We start from the raw sequence: 13,679 nt of genomic DNA on the forward strand, positions 1-13,679 counted from the left end.
AGACAGCTCTACATCACTGAGGAGGATCCTTCATAATGAATAGTCAGTTAGAGAGGTGTGTGTCTGGTGCCTTCATCCGCCTGCATCAGGATGTCATTCAGTTACTTCAACCAGCAGGGATGTGCACAGAGATTATACAGTGTGTCACTGTAAGTCTATACTAAGACATTTCTCTCCATGTCTCTTTTCTTCCTCTACGTAGTGCATCAATTCTGTGCTCCAAAGAGCAAAGATGATGAGCCAAACTCTGATGCTCATGGCACATATAGTCTGTTGGCAAGAGCTACAGGACTTCATAAAAAGTTAGGTCTCGCTTTTTCTTAGTCCCACAACTGTTTCATGGTCTATAACTGTTTGACCAGGCACAATGTTGAATGAATGTGCTAAACTGTGCAGGTATGTCATGTCAGGTACAATGCACTTCTTCAAGACTTTCAACACCTGCAATGAACTCAAGTGAGTTTCTCTATTCTTCTTATGCTGTTTGCAATCAGTAATGATATTGTTTTTTTCATTACAATGAGCATGACATAAAATCAAATCTCATGTATCATTGTTGGATCATGGTAATCATTATGATTATAAATTATTATGTTTTGCAGGCTGTATATTCCAACGATTGCCAGAGATGACAAGTTTTGACTGTGTTAAAACCATTTCAACACTCAAGGGGTATTTCCCTTTAAATCCGTATCACAACCTATTATCAAAACACCGACAGTCTTCCAGGGGAGCTAGAGACATTAACCTGGAAGAACTGGCAGCCTGACTCACTTGAAAAACTGTTAACTATGCTGTTAATGCTGTACATGCTTCCTCAATAGTATCCCAGGGGATATTATCATCAAGGTCTGGTGTTTCCCCTTAAATCCTTATCACAACATATTATCAAAACACTGACAGTCTTCCAGGGGAGCTAGAGACATTAACCTGAAAGTATTGGCAGCCTGTCCTGTTAATGCTGTTTCCTTCCTCTTTCCAAAGTAATAGGCAGCTTACTGGTAAAGTGAGCATTTAACTGGAACTGATACACAAAACAAATCACAGTCGGCTAGACAAGTACTTAGTGTGTATACTTCCCCTTGTCGTTGACAAAATAGTAACAATGACTTAGAATGGTTGACTAACCAATTTCAGGGAAATCCTTGAGTAAGGAAGAAAACACTCAAACTTGAAGTGTGAACATGAAGAAGAAATGACTATACAGAGGTGCCTTACGGACGTAATGCATAGTCCTTTTTATTACATAAATACTTCAACATGCAAAATACAACATACAAATCTATAAGAACACAGTATTCTCATGGAGGAAAAAACTGCAGTAACCTAAAATAACCGTATTTGTCACGGCCGTTTAAAGGAGTGGACCAAGGCGCAGCGTGAGAGAAATACATTCTTCTTTTTAATAACGAAGAACACTTAACACACAATAACAAAACGAACGGGACCGCTATAATACTGAGTGCAAACATGCAACATCACATAGACAATTACCCACAATAGCCTAAAGTCTATGGCTGCCTTAAATATGGCTCCCAATCAGAGACAACAATAAACAGCTGTCTCTGATTGAGAACCAAACCAGGCAACCATAGACTTTCCTAAACATCTATACTGAACACAACCCCATACACTCTACAAAACCCCCTATACAATACAACCACCCAAGACGAGACAAATACACACAAACATCCCCCATGTCACACCCTGACCTAACTAATATAATAAAGAAAACAAAGATAACTAAGGCCAGGGCGTGACAGTATTATATCAATATATTAAATGTCTACTCTTCACAGCACCCTCAAAAGCTCATAAGGTACAGCAATGTGAAATAAGTCCCTTTAAGAATGCCCATATACAAAATACAAGCTATTTTGCAACAATCTAATACAGTACAGCTTATCATTGCATGGTTAACACTACAGACTTGACTCAAGAGTGTTCAACAATCATTTGACCTGTCGTCACTAGTTATCACAGCCACAAAATCATAAACCACACCCATTTTTACAATTTCTCGTGTTAAAATATGATTTTAAAACTCTAGCCTTAACCACACTGCTAACCTCATGCCTAACCCTAACATTAAATTAAGACCAAAATGCTAGTGGTAACTAGTGGAAACCCTATACCTTGGAGAAAAACGACGGGCCATCCTGGGAGCTGGTGGTGTCCTGGATGTCCAGGAGGGTCTTCTTTATCCTCTTCACAGCTGAGGCAGAAAGGTTGGACTTGAGGCTAAGCAGGGCGGTCACCTGGACGTCACTGCGGGTCAAAGGGGAAAAGGGTGAGCTCATCGGTTGTACAATGCAAATACAGAATCATCTGCTGTGTGTTATTGGCCTTGTGCAATGAACTTTAACTGAATTTAGCATTATAACCTGAATTATTTCTGTATCAATATCAGCCATCACTACATAGTATGCAAAGGAGATACAAAATCTCATAGCTACAGTGTTGTGTAATAACAGTTATGTGAGTAAGAAGTATGAAAGTTCAACCTGAGATCAGGGTAAGCTTGACTCAGAGTTACTATTTCCAGCTGTATGGAGGAAATGTCTTGGAGTTTCAGCACTTCAGCAATCCTGGCCAGAATGTCACTCAGCCACTCCTCCCTGGAACCCTGTGAAAACAGTCACAATGTTATTTCCAGTGTGTGTGTGTGTGTGTGTGTGTGTGTGTGTGTGTGTGTGTGTGTGTGTATTCTCACCGCTTCAGTGAACAGTTTGTTTAGTCTCTGGCCATCCTCACACACCAACCTGGCCGCCTGCTCCTGCATCCTTTTGTCTCTCAGCTTGATCTTCCTCTTCAGTAGCCTCCTCACGTACTCCACTGTCACCTCCAAGTGCAGCTGGCCCAGCAGCTCCTGCATAACCATCCAACCATTCATTCAATCAATCAACTTCTCAATATATCAATAAATCAGCCATTCCATCTTTCAATCGCTCTGTCAATCAATTTACCTGATGGCAGGAGTCAGTCAAGCCCCTAACATCCTGGGTGTGTTTGTTAATTCCTTCCAACAGCTTCTCAAACACCTGTTTCTTCTCCAACCATATGGGCGTTCCCAGACTGCTGTACTGAGACTGTGCGTGTGTGTGTGTGTTTGTTTATATGTGTGTGTGTGTAGAGGAGGAGGCAGATAGACAACATATCAATATCAAGACCAATGACAGGCTAGTAGGTACATTCCACTTTATATTACTTCCTTTCCTTAGATACAAAGTCAAACTTTTCACAAAGCCTGGATTTTAGATGTGTAAGTCAGCAATACCTTGAGGTCCTTGTGTATGGGGCTTGTTAAAGATCTGTAGCCACAATTTTTCATATCAGCTACTATGGACAAACAGCATTCCTTTATATCCACTGGGAACAGATCTGCTTTCTTCACAATATAGTCCCTGTGTGGAATCATACAGGTAGAATGGCTTAATAAGATGGTGCTGAAGAGAATGTCGGACATTTTACATGCTCCTGACCAATTGTGCTATTTTGTTAGCTTTTTTGCGTTGTTTGTAACTTATTTTTAAATTTTGTACATAATGTTGCTGCTACCGTCTCTTAGGACCGAAAATAACTTCTGGACATCAGAACAGCGATTTCTCACCACGAACTGCAAGAAGCTTTTTCCTTCAACAAGACCGACTAGAAGGATATACTGCTCTCCCGTGAACAGGCCCAAATCCCATCATTTACGTGAAGAAAACACAGAGGAAAAGAGGACGCAGATCAGGCTGCCTTCTGAGATTCCGTAGGCGAGCGAGTAAACTCCCACTGCCTTCCGTTCTACTTGCTAACATGCAATCATTGGAAAATAAAATTGATGACCTACGATTACGATTATCCTGCCAACGGGACATTAAGAACTGTAAAATCTTGTGTTTCACCGAGTCGTGGCTGAAGGAAGACACGGATAATATAGAGCTAGCGGGATTTTCCATGCACCGGCAGAACACAGATGATACGTCTGGTAAGACGAGGGGTATTTGTATTTATTATGGATCCCCATTAGCTGCTGCCAAAACATTACAATACATTCACAACACACTGTGTGCCCTCAGGCCCCTACTCCACCACTACCACATATCTACATTATTAAATCCATGTGTATGTATAGTGTGTATGTTATCGTATGTATGTGTATGTGTGTGTGTATGCATGTGTCTGTGCAAATGTTTGTGTTGCTTCACAGTCCCCGCTGTTCCATAAGGAAAATGTTTTTTTATCTGGGTGGGTGTGTGTGTCTTTTTGTCAATAACAGCTGGTGCGCGATGTCTAATATTAAATAAGTCTCAAGGTATTGCTCGCCTGAGGTAGAGTACCTTATGATAAGCTGTAGACCGCACTCAACCAACTCTATAAGGCCATAAGCAAACAAGAAAATGCTCATCCAGAGGCGGCGCTCCTAGTGGTCGAGGACTTTAATGCAGGCAAACTTAAATCAGTTTTAATTTTCTTTTACCAGCATGTCACATGTGCAACCTGGGGAAAAAAACAACCTCTAGACCACCTTTACTCCACACACAGAGATGCATACAAAACTCTCCCCCACCCTCCATTTGGCAAATCTGACCATAATTATATCCTCCTGATTCCTGTTTACAAGCAAAAACTAAAACAGGAACTGCCAGTGACTTGTTCAATACGGAAGTGGTCAGATGACATGGATGCTACACTACAGGACTGTTTTGCTAGCACAGACTGGAATATGTTCTAGGATTCATCCAATGGCATTGAGGAGTATACCACCTCAGTCATTGGCTTCATCAATAAGTGCATCGACGACGTTGTCCCCACAGTGACCGTACGTACATATCCCAACCAGAAGCCATGGATTACAGGCAACATCCGCATCGAGCTAAAGGCTAGAGCTGCCGCTTTCAAGGAGCGGGACACTAATCCGGATGCTTATAAGAAATCCCGCTATGCCCTCAGACGAACCATCAAACAAGCAAAGCGTCAATACAGGATTAAGATTGAGTCCTACTACACCGGCTCTGACGCTCATCGGATGTGGCAGGGCTTGAAAACTATTACGGACTACAAAGGGAAACCCAGACTGGATCCTGGACTTCCTGACGGGCCACCCCCAGGTGGTAAGGATAGGCAACAACACGTCTGCCACTGTCATGGCTGTTGAAAGGAGAGGACCAAGGTGCAGCGTGGTGAGCGTACATGTTCTTAATTTAGACAAGACGCCAAACAAAACAATAAACACTACAAAACAAACAGTGAAGCTAAAGGCTATGTGCCCTAAACAAAGTTAACTTACCACAAAGACAGGTGGAAAAAAGGGCTACCTAAGTATGGTTCTCAATCAGAGACAACGATAGACAGCTGCCTCTGATTGAGAACCACACCCGGCCAAACACAAAGAAATAGAACACATAGAAATAAAGAAACTAGAATTCCCACCCTAGTCACACCCTGGCCTAACCAAAATAGAGAATAAAAGCCTCTCTATGGCCAGGGCGTGACAGCCACACTGATCCTCAACACTGGGTCCCCTCAGGGGTGTGTACTTAGTACCCTCCTGTATTCCCTGTTCACCCACGACAGCGTGGCCAAACACGACTCCAACACCATCATTAAGTTTGCTGACCACACAACAGTGGTAGGCCTGATCATCGACAACGATGAGAGCCTATATGGAGGAGGTCAGAGAACTGGCAGTGTGGTTTCAGGACAACAACCTCTCCCTTAATGTGAGCAAGACAAAGGAGCTGATCGTGGACTACAGGAAAAGGCGGGCCCAACAGGCCCCCGTTAACATCAACAGGGCTGTAGTGGAGCGGGTCGAGAGCTTCAAGTTCCTTGGTGTCCACATCACCAATGAAATATCATGGTCCAAACAAACCAAGACAATCGTGAAGAGGGCACGACAAAACATTTTCTCCCTCAGGAGACTGAAAAGATTTGGCATGGGTCCCTAGATCCTCAAAATGTTCAACAGCTGCACCATCGAGAGCATCATGACCGGTTGCATCACCGCCTGGTATGGCAACTACTCGGCATCTGACTGTAAGGTGCTACAGAGGGTAGTGCGTACGGCCCAGTACATCACTGGGGCCAAGCTTCCTGCCATCCAGGACCTATATAGGCAGTGTCAGAGGAAAGCCCATAAAATTGTCAGAGACTCCAGTCACCCAAGTCATAGACTGTTTTCTCTGCTACTGCACGGCAAACTGTACCGGAGTGCCAAGTCTAGGACCAAAAGGCTGCTTAACAGCTTCTACCCCCAAGCCATAACACTGCTGAACAATTAATAAAATTGCCACCAGACTATTACATTGACCCCCCCTCCCCCCATTTGTTTTGTACACTGCTGCTACTCGCTGTTTATTATCTATGCATAGTCACTTCATCCCTACCTACAAGTACAAATTACCTCAACTAATCTGTACCCCCGCACACTGACTCGGTACCAGTATCCCTTGTATTATAGTCTCGTTATTGTGTTACTTTTAATAATTTTTTACTTTAGTTTATTTGGTAAATATTTTCTTAACTCTTCTTGAACTGCACTGTTGGTTAAGGGCTTGTAAATAAGCATCTACACTTGTTTTATTCGGCGCATGTTACAAATAAAGTTTGATTTGATCAAATTAAATGACTAAATTGTCATGGTGGTCCTATCAATTTAGACATCACATCACATAAAGAGAAAATAAAACATACCTAAATTGTTCAACACAGGATAGATTGGCCATTATCACAGTTCTGCTGTTTCTATTGTTGCTTCCCTTGAGAACTTTCTCCTGGAATTTCTTGTAGCTGGAAGTGTGTAATTTGGTACATTAGTAATAGATCATCTTGATTTGATAGTATTTGGAGTAGAATACAACACAATGCATTGTTACTTCATGATTCATAACATGGAACTCTGTCCTGCAAAAAGTTTATATTACCTATTCAAAAAGTCCTTCAACAGGCACGCAATCATCTGGACTTTGGACGTGTCTCCCAAAACTGTCTCTACTGATTCGAATGCAGCATTAACAAACTAAAGGGACAGAGAAATAGAAAGTGAGCTGGTTAAAGATGGAGAATAAGTGACCTTTCCATTTGAAATGAATCTCTGTTGAAATAAACAACGTCATTTGTGACTAACTGAATAGTAAGAGCAATAAATGCATGAAGATGCCAAATATTTCCTATATGATGTCTACCTGAATGACATCAATGGCCAAGGGGCTAAAGTAACAGTTGTCTCTGAGCTCTGGCACAGATCCCTCCCTCCAGGCTTGCTCCTCTACATTCAGCACTTTGTTAATCAATGTCTGCACCTCTGTCTGAAATTAGAGCATAAACAAAACAATTCATTATCTAACAAGGGATATATTTATCTCTGGGATAATTACTGTATACGTAACTTTTTTATGATCTACAATCAATTATTCACATCTAGGTGGGTAAAGCTAATATTTTCCTGGTCGAAAACATTAACACATGGGTCAGAAAGCTGTGCTCCAATTTGCAGGAGACATTTTAATTTAAATCATATTTACCTCTTGGTGAGTAAGATATTGATTCTCCAGTTGTGTTGTTAACTCTTCAGTCAACAGCTTTCCCAATGCTTCAGGGTTAATCGCCTTGGTCAGTTCCAGATTTTGTAGAATCCTAAGACAAAAACCAGGAGTTACTATGTTAATCAGTCACATCTCCTAAACTCCTTATATAATATGAATAATTAAACAAAAATAAGATATCACTCACTCTGGGTAGGCAACATTCACCCAATGCAGGAGGTAAGAACAGTCAACCATGCCCAGCCCATACTCTGCAATCTTTCTCATCCCTGCACTGAAGGCTTGGTGGTACATTTTTCCATAGAGGTTGCAGATATCCATGTCCTCTGGGTAACAGCCCTTCACATCCTTTACCACCCTCAGCAGGTCCTCCTGTAGGCGTCTGCCCTTCCCACAGATGTCCCTCTGCAGGGAGGAGCGTAGCTTGTTGCTCTCTTCAGGGGGCAATTCGGCATTGACCATACACTCCTCCACCAGGCTCTGGATGACAGTGTCGTGGTGACGTCTACACTCACTGGGCCTCCAGGAAGGCCGTTTACTCTTCTGCTTCAGCCATCGCCTATCCTGCTCCTCCTCCTGTAGGATAGCCTTCACTGCAGACTTCAGAGCTTCCAGACTGTCTTCGTCCAGATTGAGAGAACTCTTCACAGCCAGGTCTATGTGGCTGAGGAGGCCTTTGTGATCTCTGGCGAGCTGCTCTTTCTCCTTCTTCTCTCTCTCTGTGGTTGGCTGAGCTACTTCTGAGATCTGTCCATATAGATGCTCCTCTCTGTCTATCAGCTGTTGGCCAGCAGCAGACAGGCAATTTCTCTCAAGGTTCTGCTCAAAAGTCAACAACTCTGAGGGAAAAGACAACAAAAACAGTGTAGTGTTTACAGTGTCTAAACTATTTGCCATAAAACATGTACGTACGACATGTTAGAACCAGTGGTGGGAAAAGTACCCAATTGTCACACTTGAGTAAAAGTATAGATACCTTAATATAAAGTTACTCAAGTTAAAGTCACCCAGCAAAACAATACTTACCTACTTGAGTAAAAGTCTAAAAGTATTTGGTTTTACATATACTTAAGTATCAAAAGTAAATGTAATTGCTAAAATATACTTAGGTATCATAAGTTAAAGCTAAAGCATATATAATTTCAAAGTCCTTATATTAAGCAAAGCAGATGGCTCCATTTTCTTGTTTTTAAAATTTGTACGGATAATCAGAGGTACACTCCAACCCTCAGACATTATTTACAAACAAGGCATTTCTATCTGACAGACCAGATGACCACCTTTATTCTTGATAAGTGCGTGAATTTGACCATTTTCCTGTCCTGCAAAGCATTAATTATGTAACAAGTACTTTTGGGTGTCAGTGAAAATGCATGGAGTAAAAAGTACATTATTTTCTTTAGGAATGTAATGAATTAAAAGTAAAAATTGTCAAAAAATATAAATAGTAAAGTAAAGTACAGCTAGCCGAAAAAACTACTCAAGTAGTACTTTAAAGTACTTTAACATCACTGGTTAGAACTATTTACAGATGTGATAAACAAAAAAATCAGTCATGAGAAAAATGTACATTTAATATCTGCGATTTTTATGATAACCTATGATAACCTAGGAATAATAAAATGTAAAAAAAAGAGATGGAATTACAGATAGAAGGGGAGAACTCATTGTAGGTTTCACTCACCCTTCTGGGGGGCAGCTATAAGACAGGATGTGTTGGGTACATCTGGAAAGGAGACGTTGCTGTTACTCTTGGAATTCCGTCTAAGGATAGGGGGCAGTGTAAAATGTTTAAACTTTCTTCCAGCTGATGTTGTCTTTCCACTGTGTTCCACTGGAGATTCTGGCTTAGTGGATCCTATTTCGGAGGTGTTTCTGGTCCGCAGGGTCCTCATTGCTACAGAGAGACAGTCAGAGACAGATGGTCACTTACTGCATTTGCAATGTGTTATAAACTGATTGTGTTCAATCTGCTGCATTGTTAAATATTGTAGCGCCATTAACCCAACACCTAGCGACTTCAGCAAGAGGTTTGGACCTCTTAGCATAATGGTTGAAGTATTGGCTTGACTATCGCTTGACCAGGGTTCGAGTCTTGGTCTGGCCACACCCCTCCGGGTACTCTACAATATTTAAAGGCGTTTTTATGTCACATTATCTCTATCTACCCTTAACAAAATTTGGGTAAAAGGTTAGAAATACAGTCGGCATATATATATAATTGCTAAGTATATTTTGTAAATGAAAACATTTGACATCATAAGTAAACTTTCAGTATGTAAAGGCAAAAGAAAGCATGTAATAAAGACCTACCTGCTAAAGCCAGATAGAAAAATATGTGTGAACTGAAAGGAATAGATCTACTATCCCGACAGGACAGATCACGTTTACAAATCGTAAAAGCACTTCCATTTATAGGCTGCAGCAGGACAGGGTGGGCTCGCATGGCAGCCTGGTCTCATAGACTAGACATAATATAGTACACTTAAATCCGGGATACTCACATCAGTATGTTATGTTTGGTATGGTTGCATAAGACCACGGCCGACCCGCTCATTAGGCAGGATTAGGCGGCCACATTTTCTGAGCTAAACTGAACAAGACGCACCTCCAACAACAAAACATAAAACCTCACATAATTCTGCCCCAAAACAATGACAATTTCTCTCAACCAGTGGCATATGGGGTTTTTAGGTGAGCGCTGATGCCGCCCTGTGATAAGCAGTGCCCACTTTGTAAAAGGCAGGGGCGCAAAATATTTTGCTTGTCCATTCCCAGTGCGCCTCTCCAGGGTGCTGTTGGAGTGTCAAAGCTAAAATACCACTTCTTCAAAATTAACAACTCAACTCGACCCTGCCTACCCAATAGCAGTCAGTTATCCCTTGTCATTAATCCCCCAGATCTGATAGATGCCGCTCTGCTTTACCACTGAGCTAGTTTACAGCTAGGGACTGTTCCTCAAACTCAACAGTAAGGGCCATATAGTAAAGTGGCCTATCCTCAGAGCCTAGTGCCTATGCTGCCTCGCTCTCGTTCCACCTGGCGCCTTCTCAGGATCGTCCAGGCCAGAGCTTCCACCATAGCCCACTATGAGAGGCCACTATTTCGTGGATTAACTAAGCCCAGAATCCCCCCTCTTATGACGCTGACCAATGCACTCAGTACCTATAGTTCGGTCTCAGGTTATTTTATCCCAGCAACTCGGGTTCACAATGGACGAATTAACCAATGCTAAAAATCCTCAATCAATCAAGTTAATCTCAGAAACCTAGAGTAAAACGACATGCACTTGTATGACTCTTTGATGACACAGGGTTTCAGAACACTAAAGCAAGTTTATTCAAAATTCCAGAAACAGGCATAAAAAGTCCCAGTTAAATCAATCAATATTGTGATAAGCAAAAATTAAGTGGATTAGATACCTTCAGCACCCTTATACTGCCAATGCAATATTTTTTATCTATTACAATTTTATGATAAGCACAGCATTAAATTACAAGAAAAATGGTTTCTTACCGTCTACAACTATAAATAGTTTTTGTCGCCCCCCTCAGGATGATCCGTCTTTCAGTCGGTGTCTAAAAACTTTAACAGCTACTTTAAAACTTATATCAATAAGGTAACCTTAAGGATTTATTCTAGAACTTTACTTTAACACTAAGAATAAAAACTAAGTATAATTCAAATCTAAATGTATCTTAAGCTAAAAAGCTACAGCAAAATCTTTCTTCAGCAGACAAGAGGTTCTTCAAGCAAGCCCAGAGACTCTTCTCCACAAAAACATACAGTATTTTTATATCCTAATCCTTATTCTAATCCTATCCTAATAACCTATCTGTGTTCCTAACCACACCCCTAACAACACTTATATTCTCGCGGACGCTTCTGCAAATCTTTACACCTGCATCTGCAAACTCTCAAAGGGGCTTTTTCAGACACCTGCTAACCCCCTTTTTCCTCACCCTTTCTAAAACCACAGGCTCCTCCCCTCCCCAGGCTCAAGCAAGCCGTGATTTAATTAACCTCTTTTCACCTAAATTGGATGCGTCCCCCAATACCAAATGATACGAGCCTTGCATCCACATGATTTCCTGCCTCCTTCTAACTAGTCTAACCTTGGGTTATTCTACACTGAACAAAAATATAAATGCAACATGCAACAATTTCAAAGATTTTACTGAGTTATATTTCATACAACAAAATCAGTCAATTGAAATTAATTAATTAGGCCCTTATCTATGGATTTCACATGACTGAATACAGATATGCATCTTTTAGTCACAGATACCTTAAAAAAAGGTAGCGGGGTGGATTAGAAAACCAGTCAGTATCTGGTGTGACCATTTGCATCATGCAGCACGACACATCTCCTTCGCATACAGTTGATCAAGCTGTTGAATGTTATCCCACTCCTCTAAAATGTCTGGGCGAAACTGCTGGATATTGGCAGGAACTGGAACACGCTGTCGTACACATCATTCCAGAGCATTCCAAACGGGCTCAATGGGTGACATGTCTGGTGAGTATTTAGGCCATGGATGAACTAGGACATTTTCAGCTTCCAGGAATTGTGTACAGATCCTTGCGACATGGGGCCATGCATTATCATGCTGAAACATGAGGTGATGGCGGTGGATGAAGGACATGACAAATGGGCCTCAGGATCTCATCATGGTATCTCTATGCATTCAAATTGCCCTTGATAAAATGCAATTGTGTTCGATGTCTGTAGCTTATGCCTGCCCATACCACAACCCCGCTGCCACCATTGGGCACTCTGTTCACAACATTTACATCAACAAACCGCTTGCCCACTAGATGCCATACAGTTGAAACCGGGATTCATCCATGGGCTTCCGAGAGGCACAGCAGTCTGAAGCACTGCATTTCAGTGCAGGCGTCACTACAGTCCCTGGTTTGAATCTAGGCAGTATCACATCCGGCCGTGATTGTAAGTCCCATAGGGCGACACACAATTGGCCCAGCGTCGTCCGGGTTTAGCCTGGGATAGGCAGCATTGTAAATAAGAATTTGTTCTTAACTGACTTGCCAAGTTAAAAAAAAAAACAATCCAAACAATCCAAATCCATGAAGAGCACACTTCTCCAGCGTGCCAGTGGCCATTGAAGGTGAGCATTTGCCCACTGAAGTTGTTTACGACACTGAACTGCAGTCAGGTCAAGACTCTGGTGAGGAAGACAAGCACGCAGATGAGCTTTCCTGAGATGGTTTCTGACAATTTGAGCAGAAATTCTTTGGTTGTGCAAACCCACAGCTTCCTCAGCTGTCTGGTTGGCTGGTCTCAGACGATCCCGCAGGTGAAGAAGCCGGATGTGGAGGTCCTGGGCTGGCGTGGTTACACGTGAGGCCAGTTAGACTTACTGCCAAATTCTCTAAAACGACGTTGGAGGTGCCTTATGGTAGAGAAATGAACATTACATTCTCTGGCAACAGCTCTGGTGGACATTCCTGCAGTAGCATGCCAATAGTGCGCTCCCTTAAAACTTGAGACATCAGTGGCGTTGTGTGACAAAACTGCACATTTTAGAGAGGCCTTTTATTGTTCCCAGCACAAGGTGCACCTGTGTGATGATCATGCTGTTTCATCAGCTTCTTAATATGCCACACACATCCACATCAGGTGGATGGATTATCTTGGCAAAGGAGAAATGCTCACTAACTGTAAGGACAGACGCTGGAGACGAGAAGCAAGTACAGGGAGTGAACATTTAATGAAAACACAAACATAAAACAGAACACGGACAGCGTCTGGACAGGGGAAACGTAAACGACAATAATGCTGACATGGGGAACCAACGGAGGAACAGACAGATATAGATGGGGCAATCAACAAGGTGAAGGAGTCCAGGGGTGAGTCCAATGAGAGCTGCTGCGCGTAATGATGGTGACAGGTGTGCGTAATGAAGGGCAGGCTGGGGCCCTCGGGCGCCAGAGAGGGAGAAAGGGAGCAGGCGTGACACTAACAGGGATGTAAACAAATTTGTGCCAAATTCTTTGATAAATAAGCTCTTTGTGCCTATGGAAAATTTCTGGGATCTTTCATTCAGCTCTTTGAAAAAGGAGGGAGTTGTGTAGTGACCCTGGATTATAAATGCGGATATAGACTCTGCCGCTGGAGCATGCTTG

At 42.1% G+C, this 13,679-nt stretch overlaps 1 protein-coding gene across 2 annotated transcripts; it reads right to left on the reverse strand.

The window, feature by feature from the left end:
* Positions 1-1,210: 1,210 nt before the first annotated feature.
* LOC129812987 (tumor necrosis factor alpha-induced protein 2-like) lies at positions 1,211-9,992 on the reverse strand. Of its 2 annotated transcripts, XR_008753094.1 has the most exons (13): positions 9,846-9,992; positions 9,217-9,429; positions 7,720-8,371; positions 7,512-7,623; positions 7,173-7,295; positions 6,912-7,006; positions 6,682-6,777; positions 3,278-3,404; positions 2,967-3,089; positions 2,714-2,869; positions 2,505-2,626; positions 1,616-2,268; positions 1,211-1,517 (listed from the first exon to the last, which is right to left on the reverse strand). XR_008753094.1 is itself a non-coding variant. In XM_055865069.1 (12 exons), the coding sequence occupies exons 1-12, from the start codon at positions 9,976-9,978 to the stop codon at positions 2,130-2,132; spliced, it is 2,091 nt and encodes a 696-aa protein (XP_055721044.1). In that variant the 5' UTR covers positions 9,979-9,992; the 3' UTR covers positions 1,211-2,129. The 2 variants fall into 2 exon arrangements, 1 of the variants encoding a protein (XP_055721044.1); XM_055865069.1 differs by having other exon boundaries at positions 1,211-2,268.
* Between the last annotated feature and the right edge of the window lie 3,687 nt (positions 9,993-13,679).

Source organism: Salvelinus fontinalis, chromosome 16, assembly GCF_029448725.1.
Source record: "Salvelinus fontinalis isolate EN_2023a chromosome 16, ASM2944872v1, whole genome shotgun sequence".
Lineage (NCBI taxonomy): Eukaryota > Metazoa > Chordata > Actinopteri > Salmoniformes > Salmonidae > Salvelinus > Salvelinus fontinalis.

What these genes read in the sequence shown, in the direction of transcription:
- LOC129812987 (XM_055865069.1), bottom strand. Translation starts at nt 9,978, where the DNA reads ATGCGAGCCCACCCTGTCCTGCTGCAGCCTATAAATGGAAGTGCTTTT. An exon ending in CCATACACAAGGACCTCAAG is followed by an intron (nt 3,090 to 3,277) that starts GTATTGCTGACT and finishes ACACACGCACAG; the next exon opens with TCTCAGTACAGCAGTCTGGG. An exon ending in ACAAACTGTTCACTGAAGCG is followed by an intron (nt 2,627 to 2,713) that starts GTGAGAATACAC and finishes CTGTTTTCACAG; the next exon opens with GGTTCCAGGGAGGAGTGGCT.